Below are 16,810 nucleotides of genomic sequence, written 5' to 3'. Positions count from 1 at the left end.
TAATAATTTTTTTAAAAATATTTTTTATAAATAAATCACTCAATCCTTTATTTTTAAGTAAAACACCATATTAAATAAAGATAAATATAAAAAAATTATACTCCTTCCATCTCAAATTATAAGGTATTTTTAGACAAAATCTTATATAACAATAAATCTTATTAAACACACTTAATAACTTTATCTTTTCAAAATAAAAATATAAACTTTTAAAAATATCCATCATTTAATATTTCCTCCGTTTCAAATTATAAGACACTTTTAGGAAAGATTCAGCATCCCAAAATATAAGATACTTTGACAAAAATAAGGTTTCATTAATTATTCTTTTTTAATATTATCTTTATCATATATTTTTTTCTTCAATATTCTTTTATCAATGAAGTATTAAATGAAGGACATTTTTAAAAGTTTATATTTTTATCTTGAAAAAATAAGGTTGTAAAGTGTATTTAATGAATTTTATTGGTATGTGAGATTTTGTCTAAAAGAGTCTTATAATTTGAGACAGAGGGAGTATATATTAAAAAGAGAAGGAATGAAAATTAATTATAGAGGGAGAAAGGGTAATATTAAAATTGGTACATCTAATGAAACCTTAATCTATTCAAAGTATTTTATATTTTGAGAAGAAAAAACTTCTTTAAAAATGTCATATAATTTGAAAAGGAGGGAGTATTAATTTTAAGATAAATAACTGATTTATTGAGGATATAATATAATTAAAAATGCTTATAATTTAGAACCAAGGAGTATAGACCAGCCGGCATTTGCTGCTTGTATTAATTAATCTAGAAAAGAAAACTGAACACAAAATTAGACTCCATGAGTCTCACGCAGAAATGTGGACTTGATATGACTTCAGTAAAAGCTTTGATGGAGCAAGCAAGGGCTGATTATTGGTGAGGCAAGCCAAGTGGGCTCACTCATGTGTGACTATCAATATCATCCACTCGGTTGATCATAAATGCGCCTGCTTTTCTTGTTTTCCTCTGTGCTTGCTTGCTGAGAATATTATCCTCCACCTGCTTGTTACCAGCTATGCATCCCTCACAATTTGTTCGCCATAAACTGATTCACCTTTACATTTATACATTTTCTTCTTGATTCCTTTTCACTGAAACATTAACATATTTCTAACCCTACCAGTTTTAGACTTCAGTGTTTCTTTAACCGTGGTTGCATGGTAGCTGGATATAGCCGAACAAACTTGATTTCCTTTCACCAACTTTAAGGTTCCAAATTTTGTAAATTGGGAAAAACAAATTAGGCTGATAGACTTAACTAATTAGGCCTTCCAATATTTAAATTTCCCTTTTGGTTAGTTTGAAATTAAACAAATATCAAAAGGGTTCAAAACCTTCGAATTGGAAATTATTGCCACTGCCAGACAAGCCACGTGTCGTGTCCACATGCTTGATATAAGTTAGAGCCGATTTGTTAACTTAAAGTGTCTAATCAACTGCTCGTTAGCCCATAAAAAAAAAAAAAAAAAACAGCAATTTCTGGGTGCTTATGGAGTCTGTGCAATTCATAGTTGTCCGCATGTCCGTGAACTTCAATAACGATGCTGGATTTGAGTCCAGAGCGAGAAACGTCTCAGCCGGGAATGGTGAAACGGAATAATAACATCTAAATTGATTCCTTCTACGATTAAAAGAGTTACAAAGCCGTTTATTTTATTTTATTTTATTTTTTAAAAAGAGTTACAAAGCCATTGCTTAGATAATAATAGCCATAATAAAGAGCTTGTAACTCCCATATAATGGCCATAATAAGCAATAACTTGTAACACCTGTAACCTCTTATCTTGTGTTTATTGTCTTGTTTAAAATTTTAGACAAAAATATCCTTTTATAGGTAGTATAAATAGTATATAATTTTTTATGCAAGTGAGAGATTGCTTTTCTTCTCCTCTTTGCCCTTGAGTTATAATTGTACGGAAGAAATAAAAGTAGTTATGTTGATTTAGGTAAATTAAAAAAAGCAAGTGATGGTACTCATAATTCAATGCACGTAAATTTAGATCCTTGATGCAGCATCCCGGTGTAGGTTACGTTTATTGGAAGATAGGCAACGATCAAACAATTTTCATTTCTAGCAAAGAATCACAAATATAGAAGAAGAGAAGGGTGAGAAAAGCTACCAATTACGTCTAATGGTTTTTGTCTTCCTCTTCTTGTTTTATCAAACCAATTAGAAACTTTCATATCAGCGAAGTTGGTTTTATTTTCCTTTCTTTCCATTTCATTTCTGATTTTGTCTTTGGACAGTGGCATCAAATATGAGAGCTTCACCAAACTTTGACAGCCAAATATAAATGCAAATGGAGGTGAATTACTCGAAGTTCCCAAGAAGACACCACATTCTATATATGCGTGCCTCATAACAAAAAAGCCCATACAACAGCATTCAGCTTCCTTTGTTCTCTCTCACAAGTAATAGAAATAGACTATTACTAGTGCTAATATTAATCCTTTGAATTTATTGCTTCGGCTCAACCAACTCTCCTACCTCTCTCTCCTCTTCTTCAGCCACCCTTTCCCTTTATTATTCCCAGATTTTTCTTAGCTATTAAAAACCGGAGTGTGATTCGTGCTAGTAAGCTTCCCCTGGCCTGTACGATTCTGAAATCCATTTCTGCACATTCCGATTTCACAATGCCGGAAGTTTACACCGTGAAGGTGGCAGAGGCAACTCCGGCCACCGCTGAACAGCCATCGGCGGGTCCTGTGTATAGGTGCATTTATGCTAAAGATGGTTTAATGGAGCTTCCGGCCGACTTCCATTCTCCATGGCAGTTCTTCAGGTGATTCTGTTTTCTTTTAAATCTCTTCTTCACTCCCCTGATGATTTGATACTGTTAGCTCAGTAAAATGTACAACTGAACGAGTCAGATTTAGAAAACTAATAAATATCATGCATGGACTACAAATTGTTTGGTTTATTCTTTAAATTAAACCATGCATGGACTCAAAATTTTTAATGTATCCTGAGACTTGTTAGCCATTTCTAGAACTTGGCTAGATGACTATAGAATTTGAAGAACCAGCTAATTTTTACTGCAGGATCTTTAAAAAAGCAGAATTTTTATTTTACTCTGCATTTCCAAGGTTTATCTGAAAGATAATTTTTTGAGTATGGAAATGATATATCCTGCTGGTAATCCCAGTCCTGTCAATCCTCTGAATTACGGTCAAAGCAGTGGTAATTAAACTTTTAGAAGATTCACAATTAAAAACAGAAGGGTTAGAGATCATAATAAACTCCCTCGTGAACCTTCCGTTGTAAATTAAACTTTTGAGATAAAATGATTTTGATTTAGTATTAAAATGTCCATGCCAAATCATTCAAGAGTTTATCCTATGGGTTGTCTTGTGGGCCACTTGTAATTTAAACTGAATTTTATAGATACTTTTTGTGAGTACATTGAAATTTGAATACTTTTATTGGTTTATGAATCTCTCCCTTCTGAACAGTCTTGATTCCTCTTCAGGGACTCTGCTAAGAGGAACCCGAGCAACCCCCTTCTGGGCAGACGTCAGAAAACCAATTCGAAGGTGTAAATTTATACGAATCTTTCTTTTTCTTTGGTACTGGGTCTGTATGTATGTATATGAATGTTTGCAAGCATCATACCCTATTTTTTATCAGGTTGATGAGTCGATATCATTATCAATCTTTTTCCTTTTTTGCCCTTCTCATTTCTAAAGGAGAAGTAAATCATACACCATATGTTTTACTTTATTTGCAGGCGGGTCCCTATGAATGGGTCACATATCAGGAGGCTTATGATTGTGCCATCAGAATGGGCTCCGCCATGAGGAACCGCGGTGTCAATGCTGTAAGTCTACAGGGCTATATCAAGATAATTTGTATTAAGAATCTTTAAATATAAAAACTAATCATTAAAAAAAAATGGATTCGCATCACCAGGGAGATCGTTGTGGCATTTATGGATCAAACTGCCCCGAATGGATAATTTCCATGGAGGTATATCAGTTTGTTTATGTCATTTTTCACATAACAATGAAGAAAGACATGACATAGTTGTCGTTATTGGATATCAATATAGGACTTAGTTTAACTTTGTTGGTTTGCAGGCTTGTAATAGCTGTGCAGTAACTTACGTCCCACTATATGATACCCTTGGTATGTGTTTTGTCATTTGTTGCTTTTCCAATAAATCTACAGGAGTTTATTTTAAGGAAAACACAATCTTTGATCTTTATAATTTTATTAGATTTGTTTCTAGCCCCTGTAATTTTTTTTCAGTATTTTTGGTCCCTACAGTTTTAGAAAGATTGGGTGACTTTTGTTTTGCAAATCCTCATAATTTTTATTTTTTTTAGAGGTTTTAGTCTATATAGGGATTGAAAACATTGAAAAAAAAATTAAAGGGATTAAAAACAAAACTCAATGAAATTAAAGAAAACAAAGATTATTTTTCTCTTTATTTTATAATTTGAGGCATGTTCTTTTTGAAGAGCTCTTAAACTAAAGGCTAAAGCAGTGTGGTCAGTTGAGTTTCTCTTACATTTGACTAGAAAATGACCTGGTTTTAAACCTAACAGGTCCCAATGCTGTGGAGTATATCATAAACCACGCAGAAGTTTCAATTGCATTTGTACAGGAAAACAAGATCCCTTCTGTAAGTTCTAGGTCGTCATTCACTACCTTTTCTACTATGGGATCTTTATCTTTGTTATTTATTTATCTTTTTGCACGCATCTTTGTTGTTTACTATTTTGTAATGAATATTTTATTTAGTCAATATAACTGAATCAATGTGGGTTTAACTAGAACAAGAACCTGAATGCTTTCGCATTCAGTGACGATTGGGCTTGGAGCTTCGGATCATTAAGTCATACATTCGAGATTTAACTTCTTACATGCCCTATCAAGTGTATCTTGACTCCTAAGAAACTATAGAATAACTATGTGATGGAATATGAAACATTACTATGCCATTAGCAGCCTTTAATTTGTTGATGAGATTTCTTTGAGTCACTTGCCAAATGAATAGCGAGGTATCAATTTTGAAGCCGGCAAATTGTTACAACCATTGCTGAATGCTGATCCTATTTCAATAGAATAATTGACAATTAATTCTTTCAAGACGATTAGTTTACTCTCCGATACAGAATGGGATTTTTTTTTGTTTTAATTATTTATTTCTTTTTTATGGTCACTGAAGCGATGATTGTTTTTACAGATTTTGTCATGTCTTGAACAGTGTTCTTCAAATCTAAAATGTAGGTTAGCCGTTAGCCATTCATATTTTATCTAACATAATTACTTTAGGGTTTTTCTTTGTTCTACGGTAACCAAGCTCTGTAAATTCATGGTGTAGCCATTGTGAGTTTTGGAAATGTTTCAACCGAACAAAAGAAGGAAGCTGAGAAACATGGTTCAGCCTGCTTCTCCTGGGGAGAGTTCCTCCAGCTGGTAAGATGTTAAACCTATTTTTAATTTGCCTTTAAGATGTTAAACCTATTTCTCTGATTATTTAAGTTATATTTTAATCTTCTATTTTACTTAGGGAAGTTTGGTGGGTGATCTACCTTCAAAAAATAAGACAGACGTCTGCACAATAATGTACACAAGTGGAACGACAGGTGAACCCAAAGGTGTCATTATTAAGAACGAGGCTTTTATGGCTGAAGTGTTGTCTATTGACCAAATACTTTTATTAACAGACAGAGTGGTAAGATGAGCATTTTCCTTTTATGTTCATGAGTTTCATGCCATGCCTGTCCTACTTGTTCTGTTTATATGTTTTTGTATAAATAAATTTGTTAGAGTTACAATAGATGATTATGATCTTCATGCTCATTTCTCTTATGAATTGAATATTTATAGAGGCTGATGAGTAAAGAAGATGAGGTTGCGCTTAAATTTGTCAGCTTTATGTAATGCTAAATTGTTGGCCAAAAATATGTGCAACTGTAGGCAACAGTAGACGATGTATACTTCTCTTTTCTTCCTCTAGCACATGTATACGACCAGATAATGGAGAGCTACTGCATCTACAAGGGCTCCTCAATAGGGTTTTGGCAAGGCGTAAGATCTGAATTCAATTTTTGCAATTAATTATTTGATCATTCTTTCATTGTTGCTCTGTTTTGTGCTTCATATGGAAATTTTCATCTTCGTTCATACAGGACGTCAGGTTCATGATGGAAGATATTCAGACACTTAGGCCAACCATATTTTGTGGTGTTCCTAGAGTTTATGACCGTATTTATGCGGGTAAGAAATGAAGACTCTATTCTTTAATCTTTTCTATAGTTGGGTAAACCGCCTTGTCTAAAATATTTGTCTAAGCATTCTCTTTAAGCCCCTCATATCAACAAGCATTGACTTTAACCTTTGCGCTGGAAGGTATCATAAGCCAAATTTCTTCTGGAGGGGCACTGAAGAATATGTTGTTTCAGCATGCATATAACTAGTATGTTCTGCCCCTTTACTTCGATTGTTTTAGTTCTCTATTCTATCCTAGTGTGAATTAATCTGGGATCAACTGACAGCAAGTTGAACTATCTGGAGAAGGGACTTCCACAAGACAAAGCAGCACCTCTGCTTGATAAGCTTGTGTTTGACAAGGTCTTCCATCTCTATCCTTGCAAATTCTATATATCTAGTTCAAATTCTAATCATCAGTTTTATTAAATAGATAAAACAAGCATTGGGTGGACGAGTTCGCATCTTGTTATCAGGAGCTGCCCCCTTGCCAAAGCATGTGGAGGAGTTTCTTAGGGTCACCATTGGATCTACATTATCACAAGGATATGGTATTGTACACAAAATCTTCTGCTTAACATCATGGCTCTTCTCAGGCCAAGAAAGAAAATAATCATGACTTTTCCAGCAAGGAAGTTTGGTTGAAGTTCATCAAAGCAAGATTACATTTTAAATGCTGTCATTTCTTGTGAGAAATGGTTCCAGTAGTTCCTTTTTCTCTCTGAGTCTATTGTAGCGGAGACAAGCTTGATTGAACTACTATAGGTGCATGTTATGCGTCTGTATGACTACGTTTCTCTAATTTATTATCATTGTGGCATGACAGGTCTTACTGAAAGTTGTGGTGGGTGTTTCACAGCAATTGGTGATGTGTTTTCAATGATGGGAACAGTTGGGGTTCCCATGACAACCATTGAAGCCAGACTTGAATCTGTTCCAGAGATGGGATATGATGCAGTTTCCAGTCAGCCACGTGGAGAAATTTGCCTTAGAGGCAGCACCTTGTTTTCTGGTTACCACAAGCGTGAAGATCTTGCTAAAGAGGTGATGGTTGATGGGTGGTTTCATACAGGTAAGGCTCCCTGGAAATTGTGATTGAAACTGTATCAACAAAGTCAAATGAAGATTTCTTTTCCCTTTTCCAGGATTCATACAAGGCTCTTCGTTTAAATTTAAACATTTAATTTTTTTTTCTACTTCAATTTTACCTTGACAATCAGACATTCCTGAAAAGTTTCCTAAGAAATTGCATTTAACAGAGTTGCTCTGGAAGTTTGCAATCTCGATCTTTCGTCTTCAGAAAAATAATTGTATATGCTGTAGTTGGGAAGAAACAGAGAGAAATGAGATAAAAAAGGAACTGCACAGTGCACATCATACACTGTGTCTCGCTCCTTGGTGTCATTCTCCCTCTAAATATATAATGCATGAGGATAGAGGATTCAGTTTAACAAGTTTGTTGTGGTCAAAGCTCCATTTGTTGAAACCCAGAGCACTGTATTCGTTAATGCTTGAAAAGTAAAAGGATTGGTTCTAAATTCGAAGCTGCTAACTTCATTTTGAATCCTAATCAAGAGTCAAGTCTGAAATTCTGTCATGAACTTGCAAATTTCTCCATTCTTGTTTTTCTTTACAAATTGCATGCATATTGTGGAAGTTACTTCTTTGTCTCTATATGCAATCAGTATGGGAATGATTTTAAATCCCTTTCAGGTGACATTGGAGAATGGCGGCCAGATGGAGCCCTGAAAATTATTGATAGGAAAAAGAATATTTTTAAGTTGTCTCAAGGGGAATATATTGCGGTTGAGAATATTGAAAACAAGTATTCGCAGTGCCCTCTAATAGCATCGGTATGTTTCTTCGTCAGTCACAAAGCAGCATGTGAATTTACAGAAACATCAATTAGATTCCATTCCTGCAGAATACACCGGTTACTGAATTTATGTAATGAATGCAACTGAAAATGCTTTGATTATTTCATACAGATTTGGGTATATGGAAACAGTTTTGAGTCATTTCTGGTGGCTGTGGTGATCCCAGAAAAAAAGGCACTTGAGGACTGGGCAGAGAAGCATAATGAGAGTGGTGATTTTAAATCTTTATGTAAAAATCCGAAGGCAAGAAAGTTCATTTTGGACGAGCTCAATACAACTGGTCAGAAACTCCAAGTATGCACATCAAATTCCCAATTTTGTGCTTTGTGTGTGTGGACGTGCATTATATTTACATAGAATATCGCTCTATGCATAACCATGAATCAGTATCATTTTGCATTAAGCTGCATGTTGCTTTTATTGGTGTGTCTCTGTTTTTTTCCTAAGTTTTAATGTCTAGCATAAGTTCTCATCCAAATTTGCATGTGACCTATTACTAGCTACGCAACTGCACTAACAGTTTAGCTTATAAATTATTGGGCTCATCTAGCAAATAATTGAAAATTAGTGGGGGGACAGCAGTTAATTTTTTATAGTAACAAACTTCTTGTGCATCCGCTAGTCCTTTTGTCAAGTAATTTTAGCATATCATTGAACCAATAGGCAATAAATTTATTGTTTCCTATGATTAATCTGAAACTTGTGGTATTCCTAAAATTAAGCAAGTCTTTAGAATTCAGGGAACAAATTGTTTGCTTACCGGTTGCAAAGTTGTATTGCCTGGCAGTGTCATTTTGACATGAATGACAACTTTTGTTGTAGCTTCGAGGCTTTGAGATGCTAAAAGCGATTCATCTGGAACCAATCCCGTTTGACATGGAGAGAGATCTAGTAACTCCCACATTTAAGTTAAAGAGACCACAACTGCTCAAGTACTACAAGGTTTGCTTTATTTCCTTTGATCAATTCTCTGCAACAACTCTGATTTTCTGATACGCTTCATATTGCATCTTTCTTCACTAAAGAAGAAAGGTTTCTCAGAAGAGATATCATTTTGTGTCAAATGATTCTCATACTAGTCTAAGATTTGAGGTATATATACATGAAGCAAAAAATTTTAGGGAGAATGACAGTTAAGCCTTAGTAGAAGGAGACAATGACAATTAAGTTCCTAATAAAATTTTCTAAAAGATAAGTTGCAAATATCAATTTAAATAATTGTAAATTTAAGAGTTTCAATTGCAAATAAGACACTTAAATTTTAAATTTAACTTTCATTTTATAATTGACATTCTTATTTACAACTATTTGAATCAATATTTATACTTTATTTTTCAAAAAATTTTATTGGGAATGTAATTGTCATTAATTTTCTCTTTATTTAAAACTTTACTGACATTCTTCTAAATTTTTATCCAAATCTTGACCTTTTTTTTTTAAATTTGCAGAGCCATATCGATAAACTATACAATGAAGTAAAGGAAAAGAAGGTATGAAGCTGGAGTGATATGTTACAGTATGAAGATTTATGGTGGTTTCTTGATAATAGATTTGGTTGCTTGTCCACTTTGGTTCTTATTTGATATATTCACCGAAAATTTGAAAAACATACATTCTTGTATTTTTACAGCACCTATGAATTCTCAATCTTGTCAATATTCTGTAATAAAATTTGAACCATTCAGATAAAATTTGAATAACCATAATTTTGAGCCATCAGTACAGGCACGATAGATTTATCTTTGGGAAAATTACAGGTAGTTCTCAGATAATCTACTTATAAGTTTGAACCAAAAAAAAAACATTACATATTTATTTGTAAATTTGATAATCTACGATCAAGTCCTTTGAAATGATGTAGGTACCGTTTACTCTCCCCTTCGATCCACTGTTGATTAGCATCTAGCCAAAGATAATATTGTTATTAAAATATATACTAATATTAGTAATATTTATTACAAATCAATCTCTTTAATTTATAAGTGGATCTAAGCATTCTTGGAACTTAAGTAAGTTTTAAATTTTGAAACTTGATTTAAATTTTTAGACAACACAATGTTGTCATATAGCCCTCACCTAGTAAGATAATTCTTCTTGGTCATTGTTGTTGGCTTAAATTTTAGGGGAGGACTTGTAAAATGTAACTATATAAGAGATTAACTTGTAAATCTATCTATATAATTTGAATAATTAATATAAAAATCATATAGATTCCGTTGTAAATTTAAAATTTTAACTTGTAAATCTAAAAAATTAAGTGGTAAATAATTATGTTTTTTAACCTCTAAATAATAATGATATTAAAATTATAAAATATTAAAATATTAATATTTTAATAAAATATTATAATCCTAATAGAGATTGGCCGAACACCAGTAAGTGGCAGGTTGACGGTGGCTAATCAAAGGGGTTGTTCAAACTTTGTTCAAGAGGCATTTTGGTATTTGTCTGTGTCAAAGATTACATTCAGGTCCCTAAGTCTTCATAATATTTTAGCAAATTCATCGAACTCATTTGTAGTGAAGTCCTGAAGCATAGTAGTTGACTTTGGTTTGTTGGCTTGGAAAGAAGATTGTTAATGCCAAATGGAAATCGTTAAACTTGAGAAAATATAAAAGAAAATACAAAGGATTGGAGAAGGCACACTATACTATACTCCACTTACCTTCCATGGCATTTTAACAGATAATATATGATTTATTTCCATCAACACTAGAAGCTGAGAGGACAATACAACCCTCCTCCGCCATATTTTTACATTCAATGATGCCAAAAGTCTATGAATAACAACTGATTTCACATTTTTACACATGCAAACTCTTGGGATAAACAAGTCTCATCTTCAAACAAATGAATGATCCACAGAGGAACAATAATCATTTCAATACAAAGACAACAGCCAAACCCCAAGAACTGTTCAAGGTTGCATTTATGCAAAGTCGAGTACCAATGCCCAAACAGGATAGACCAACAGGATGATTATGCCGATTGTATTTGATATGCCATGAGCTTTTGTGAAAGAATTCCTGAAACCACCAGAAGCTCGAATGTGTTCTTGCAGTAAGTAACATGCAATGAGAAGGCATATTGCCACGCCAATCCACATGCTTCTCAAGGTGCTGGCGAATAGACTTGGAGCCACAACTATAAGCAGAATCAAAGCAGCAGGCAATTCCAACCAATCTGCAGTACCAGTAACGATTTCTTACAAGCTCTCTCTCTCTCGGTCAATAAAATGGGATGCAAAATACAATGAAAAAAGTAACCTTGAAGAATGAAGATAGAGAATGATTCTTGTATCTCTAATTTTTCCTCTTAACATAAAATATGTTGGGGTATTATTATGAGGAAATAATAACATTGTAAAGAAAGGAATGACCTCATTATGAACCAGCTGTAGTCTAATAAAAACATGAATAAAATAAAGTATACATATCTATTAAAAAAAAAAAGGAAGTTGACTATAATTTTTCAATATAAACATGTTAAAAGTTGGTTCCTGCTCAGAAGTGTTCCTGGAAATTACCACAGACCATAATATAGGGCGTTTTGTAGAAACCCCGCTTGATCCAAAACATACGGAATGAATAGCTTTTATATATTTTTTTCAATTATACTCTTACTTTATTATATTTCACTCAAGTAATTAATAAGGGTGTCTAGAATATGTTGAGCAAGCCGTTAGTCTAATAAAAACATGAATAGAATAAAGTATACATATCTATAAAAGGATAAGGAAGTTGATAATAATTTTTTAATATAAACATGTTAAATTTGGTTTACTCAAAAGTGTTCACAATGACAAACCCTGCTTGGTCCAAAATATAGGGATTGGGTAGGTTTTACATATTTTTTTCAATTATACCCTTATTTTATTATATTTCACTCGAGTAATTAATGAAAATGTTTTGAATAAATCAAATATTATACTTATTCAAGAGTATGATTATAAAGATGTGAAAATTTTTAGAAAGTTAAGATTTTAACCTTTTTTAAAAAAAAAATGTAAATTAGTTAACCATAACTTGTATTGTGGTCCGGGAAAGTATCTATTTATAATTAGCCAAGCCTCATTAAGAGTTCTCCCATGCACAGGCAAAGATATAACTTGCATATGATATGGGTCAGTTAAAAAAACATTCATCAGAAAACGTCATAGCAGCAGAAGATAGTTGTCTACCCAATCAAAGGCGCAAAATAAACAGTTTCCAAAGTATGTAAACTGAGTATCATAACATGATCCAATGTAGACATAAAGCGCAATGATTAATATGAGCTGAAATCATACTATACCAGGGAAATGCCTTGGAAAGAAAAGCCGTAACACAACAGCAATAAAAGCTACCCATTTCCCAAACTCTCCCCTGCATAAACATGCAAATAAGTAGCTTGATAAGGAGGGGAACAAAAGAGCTTTGATAGAAAAGTTTAGCAACATTGAACTGTGATGGGCTAATCACCTGAAGAAGCCAAAAATTAACGAAGGAAGACTAAAGAAAATGTATGGGATCAATAGCGATGTAAGAATGTTTGTCTTCCAGTTTGTACGATCCAGAATCAACAAGTAGCTACAGCAGACAAATTGAAAACAAAATTTATAAGACAAAGGGGAGTTCTTAGCTGAGGAAACAGTTACAGAAAGAAACCAGGATGCGACAACCGTTAAATCACATCAGGGATGTAGGAAAGAAAAACAACAGCTACAGGAAAAAAATGAAGATTTACACTGTAAATTAAATTAATTTCTAAATCATAATCATCTAGTCTTTTGCATAATTGTGTCTACCATTTGCCATCTCAGCAGCATGGACTTATAGTTGATCATCGTATTCAATTCAAGGACGGGGCAGAAGTCTAAAGTTCTATGCATCAATACAGAGACATAAAGACAACTCTAATCCAAAAATATCAAAAGTGCGCTGTATATCAAGCATAGTAATTTTAAAAGGTGTCTAATACACTCCAGATACTCAAATTTGACACGCAATTTTAGTTGCTTATTTGATGTCACTGCCCCTGTCAATCTGAATTTTTGAAGTCTTGAAGACATCCAATACAAAACCCAATATCAAAAACCTAGCAGTTTTGGCTAGCAAAAAGATGTTGAACTGACGAACTGTCAGGTTGACGCTACCGGAAAACCTCATTATGCATCTTAGAAGCAAATGGGCGCAGAAACTGTAATCTAAAAGTATAAAGACCAGTCATGATTCAACAAATTTTGACTGAAGCAAAGAAAAACCCACTTGGAACTAATTGCAAGATCACAAGAAGAAAACTTGAGTGTAGTGTATGAGAAACAGAAGACAACAGATTAGGAGTAAAAAGAGTGAGAAGGTTCGTACATGGCGGAGATGGAAGCGACCCACTGAAGGAAAGAGGTGCCGAAGCCGAGGCCACCAAGTTTGATGGCATGGTGGGCGAGGTTTCTTGCGGCGCGACTCAGATCCTGGAAATCGGAGTTGATCAGTTGAAGGGCTTCGTCTTGGGAATCAGTGCTCATAGCTAACAAGTTCTTCATCTTGCCCATCGATCGCTTTCCTTTGGCAGAGCAATCAAGCAGAGACGGTGAAAGCTGGATCGGAGTCTTGATATGAAGGGAAACGGAAAGAGCAATGGCACGTGGACGCCTTCTACTTGCGAAGCGATACCCACGACGATTGGAGCCACGAGGGAGGGAAGATTCCAGTATTCCATTGGATCTTATCTGTTATTTATTAATTTCTGGTAAATAATCAGTCGGGGACGGCATGCAGCAGCAGCTACGCGAAATCTAAAAATGGGCATACGTTTCAAAGACCACGCGAGTTAATGTTTCATTGATTGTAACCCCCTCTTGCAGATCATGTTTAAAAAAAAAAACAAATTAATAAATATATCAATCTTCTAACCCATAAGACTTTCAGATAATATTTTAACATTATTTTATTTAATAGATTGTCTATTAATTATAAAAGTTTCATGACTTTAAACTCCACCTAATGTTGGTTTCTTTACATAATTTTTATCATGACTTTATATTAAAAAAAAGAGACCACGCGACAGGATGTAACGAATGTGACAAATAAAATGTTTAAATAATAAAATAAAAGTTAAAATATATTTTTAATTTTTTAATTTTATATAAAATTTTATTTTGATCCCTTAATTTTATAAAATATATTTTTAATCCTTAAATCCTAACACCATTAATTTTATAATATTTTTTGTGTTTATCATTGTTATTGTAAAAAAAATTAAACTTAATAAGTCAATATTTTAATAATATTTTATCAACATTTAAAGTTTAATATAATTTTTTTTATAATGAAACTAATAGTGTAAGAGTTAAAAGATTAAAAATATATTTTAAAATTAAAGGATTAAAATAAAATTTAATGTAAAGTTAAAGGTTAAAAGTATATTTTAATCTAAAATAAAATGTGATTATATTAAATTAGATCATGTAAAAGACGCCACTTGCTTGATACTTCTTTTTTTTAATAAAAAAGCCACAAGAACACCGTGCAGACATGTTATGTTATGTCAGCGTACAAAAAATCCTTACATTCCAAGGAAGAAGTATCAAAGATTTGAACATTGAAAGTTTCGGTAGGAGCCTGATGAGCCAACAAGTCGATGCATTTGTTTGCCTTCCTATAAACATGATTAAAAGTGATCGTTCAGCTTTTCATAATGAAATTTCTAATTTTATTGATTGTAACAGTTAACGAGTGATTAGTAAAAAATTCATTATATATTAACATAAAAATTTTTATGGAGTTAAAGTAAACATGAACTTGGCTGATACTTTCGTAGCTCAAGCAAGACTGTCTTCTGCACGTATGTAACCAAAAAAAAAAAAACATAAAATGATGCTGATTGCTGAGGCAATTTTAGAATTGTTGTTGTAGTAGTAAAAGTCTAACGATATTAATACTATGATTTTGAAGTGAAATTCTTTCACGCAATCTATAAGTAGCATTATCATCGTTATTTGTTTAAATTTTGTGCAACATTTTGATGGATAAAAAAAAAATTTTCATATATCAAATTACTCTTACTTAAATTTAGAGCAAACAAAGTAATAAAACTTTAATATTCCAATAAACTTGTCCTTTTTTCTTGATGAGTTAATTAGAAATGAGGAATACCGAGGACAAAAGGAGCAAAGGAGAACTAAAGTTTTAATCCTCACTGAAAAAGATATCTACATTTAATATTTAATTGTGTTTGAAACAAGATAACATTCAATAAAAAGATACTTATAAATAATAATAACAATAATAAAGAGCAAAGCAACAGGGAGAGGGGTATCTTCATATCCTCTCTCTCTCTCTCTTTCCTCCATTTTTTAATCATGGTTATTAATTTTATTTTATTAAATAAATTTATTTAAATTATAAATTTGATGAATAAGCATGATTGAAAAATGTCCAGAAAAGGAGAAAAGGGGCTCAAAGGAACCGGATCTATGATGAGCTTGGGGTAGGTTTTCTTTTTTTTGGGGGGGGGGGGGTAATGAAACGGAGAGCACAGTTTTGGGCCTACGAGGCCACGACACAAAACAATTGTCCAAGGTGGCGACTTGCATGGTGTGGACAATATTTGATTAGACACTGAGACTAGGATTATAGTTGCTAATACAATTGTAGAGCATAGTTTGAATAGGAGGAATTCATTTTCCTTTCTTGATGTGATACCTGAATTTGTCACCCTCTCACTGGTGATATTATGCACTTTTCTATTTAACTCCTGCACTTATTTTCCTCTCTTTTAATTTTTTCTGAATCATTTCCATTTGATTTGGAACTCCCAATATGCAATTAATAGTATTAGTAGTAGTAACAACAATAATAACAATTTTCTCTGCATCAAATGACTTTGGTATTGCATGGTACTTTGCTGTTATTACTCTTCTGGAAGTTACTGTTTTTTGGGCAGTTGGTTTTTTTTTTTTTATTGTTTCTCTTTCTGCCCTGTGTGATTGTCATTTTTCAATGGTCATCTTCCTATAAAGGAATGTGTTGACTATAGAGTGATTTTGACTGCTTTTTATTTAAAAAAATATACAGTTAAGTGAGGAATTATTTTTTTTTTGGGCCAAAGCATCCACACAACAAATTGTTATGAGACTAGTACTTCAAGAAATTTAAGTATTATTTAAGAGGTTGTTCTTTACCGAGCAATACTTTTTATGCATATTTCAAAAATCAAATTTTAAAATAATATTTTAAAGGATTTAAACTATTCTCATTTGTGCCACACAAACTTAGTTGAAAAATTTTTCTAATAATATTAAAAATACCATATGAGGCATAAATTCAAAAACAAAACCCCTTCTTAGATGAAGAACTCGCATGCCAAGTATTTTAAGCCAATAAAATTAAGTGACGGTATTTAGGGTATCTCGATCATCCTTCGGCATCATCGTTCCTCAATCCTCCCACTCATGGAGGGGACGGTGGGGCAAGTCTATTTGATACATTTAATAATTATTACAAAAATTATTAAGAGAAAATCCATTGTATTGCCCTATAAAACACCTGGTATCTTGTACTTACTCATAAATTTATCTATATATAAAACTCTACTTCTAGAGGTTATATTTATATCTTTTTAATATTTTTTCATTTACAATTAATAATAGTTTGCTTAAGATATACTATATAATGGTTGGGGAATGCAAGCTAGAACCAATGGTGAAATAG

General features: G+C 32.9%; 2 protein-coding genes across 2 annotated transcripts; one reads left to right on the top strand and one right to left on the bottom strand.

Annotated features, from left to right (window-relative positions):
• Positions 1-2,405: 2,405 nt before the first annotated feature.
• Positions 2,406-9,826, top strand: LOC129292785 (probable CoA ligase CCL6). The gene is made up of 19 exons (XM_054930430.1): positions 2,406-2,809; positions 3,497-3,560; positions 3,755-3,844; positions 3,937-3,993; positions 4,104-4,152; positions 4,575-4,651; positions 5,216-5,255; positions 5,354-5,448; positions 5,543-5,707; positions 5,953-6,063; positions 6,165-6,252; positions 6,385-6,451; positions 6,531-6,606; positions 6,677-6,794; positions 7,070-7,315; positions 7,957-8,096; positions 8,232-8,414; positions 8,943-9,062; positions 9,569-9,826. Exons 1-19 carry the CDS (start codon positions 2,661-2,663, stop codon positions 9,614-9,616), a joined length of 1,983 nt encoding a protein of 660 aa, XP_054786405.1. The 5' UTR covers positions 2,406-2,660; the 3' UTR covers positions 9,617-9,826.
• A 970-nt stretch (positions 9,827-10,796) lies between these two features.
• On the bottom strand, positions 10,797-13,798 carry LOC129292786 (cold-regulated 413 plasma membrane protein 1). The gene is made up of 4 exons (XM_054930431.1): positions 13,466-13,798; positions 12,581-12,688; positions 12,414-12,484; positions 10,797-11,303 (listed from the first exon to the last, which is right to left on the bottom strand). Exons 1-4 carry the CDS (start codon positions 13,648-13,650, stop codon positions 11,050-11,052), a joined length of 618 nt encoding a protein of 205 aa, XP_054786406.1. The 5' UTR covers positions 13,651-13,798; the 3' UTR covers positions 10,797-11,049.
• Between the last annotated feature and the right edge of the window lie 3,012 nt (positions 13,799-16,810).

This window comes from Prosopis cineraria, unplaced genomic scaffold (genome assembly GCF_029017545.1).
Source record: "Prosopis cineraria cultivar Desert tree isolate PC_DT_omini unplaced genomic scaffold, ASM2901754v1 PC14, whole genome shotgun sequence".
Taxonomy (NCBI): domain Eukaryota; kingdom Viridiplantae; phylum Streptophyta; class Magnoliopsida; order Fabales; family Fabaceae; genus Prosopis; species Prosopis cineraria.
The sequence above is the reverse complement of the archived record's forward strand: the minus strand, read 5'-3'. Positions and strand labels throughout refer to the sequence as shown.

Bases quoted from the DNA above. Each gene is read 5' to 3' on its own strand.
- LOC129292786 (XM_054930431.1), bottom strand. From the start codon at position 13,650: ATGGGCAAGATGAAGAACTTGTTAGCTATGAGCACTGATTCCCAAGAC. The intron at 12,689-13,465 runs GTACGAACCTTC...TGTCTGCTGTAG, and splicing joins GTCGCTTCCATCTCCGCCAT to CTACTTGTTGATTCTGGATC. The intron at 12,485-12,580 runs GTGATTAGCCCA...ATGTTTATGCAG, and splicing joins TTAATTTTTGGCTTCTTCAG to GGGAGAGTTTGGGAAATGGG.
- LOC129292785 (XM_054930430.1), top strand. From the start codon at position 2,661: ATGCCGGAAGTTTACACCGTGAAGGTGGCAGAGGCAACTCCGGCCACC. The intron at 2,810-3,496 runs GTGATTCTGTTT...ATTCCTCTTCAG, and splicing joins TCTCCATGGCAGTTCTTCAG to GGACTCTGCTAAGAGGAACC. The intron at 8,097-8,231 runs GTATGTTTCTTC...TATTTCATACAG, and splicing joins AGTGCCCTCTAATAGCATCG to ATTTGGGTATATGGAAACAG.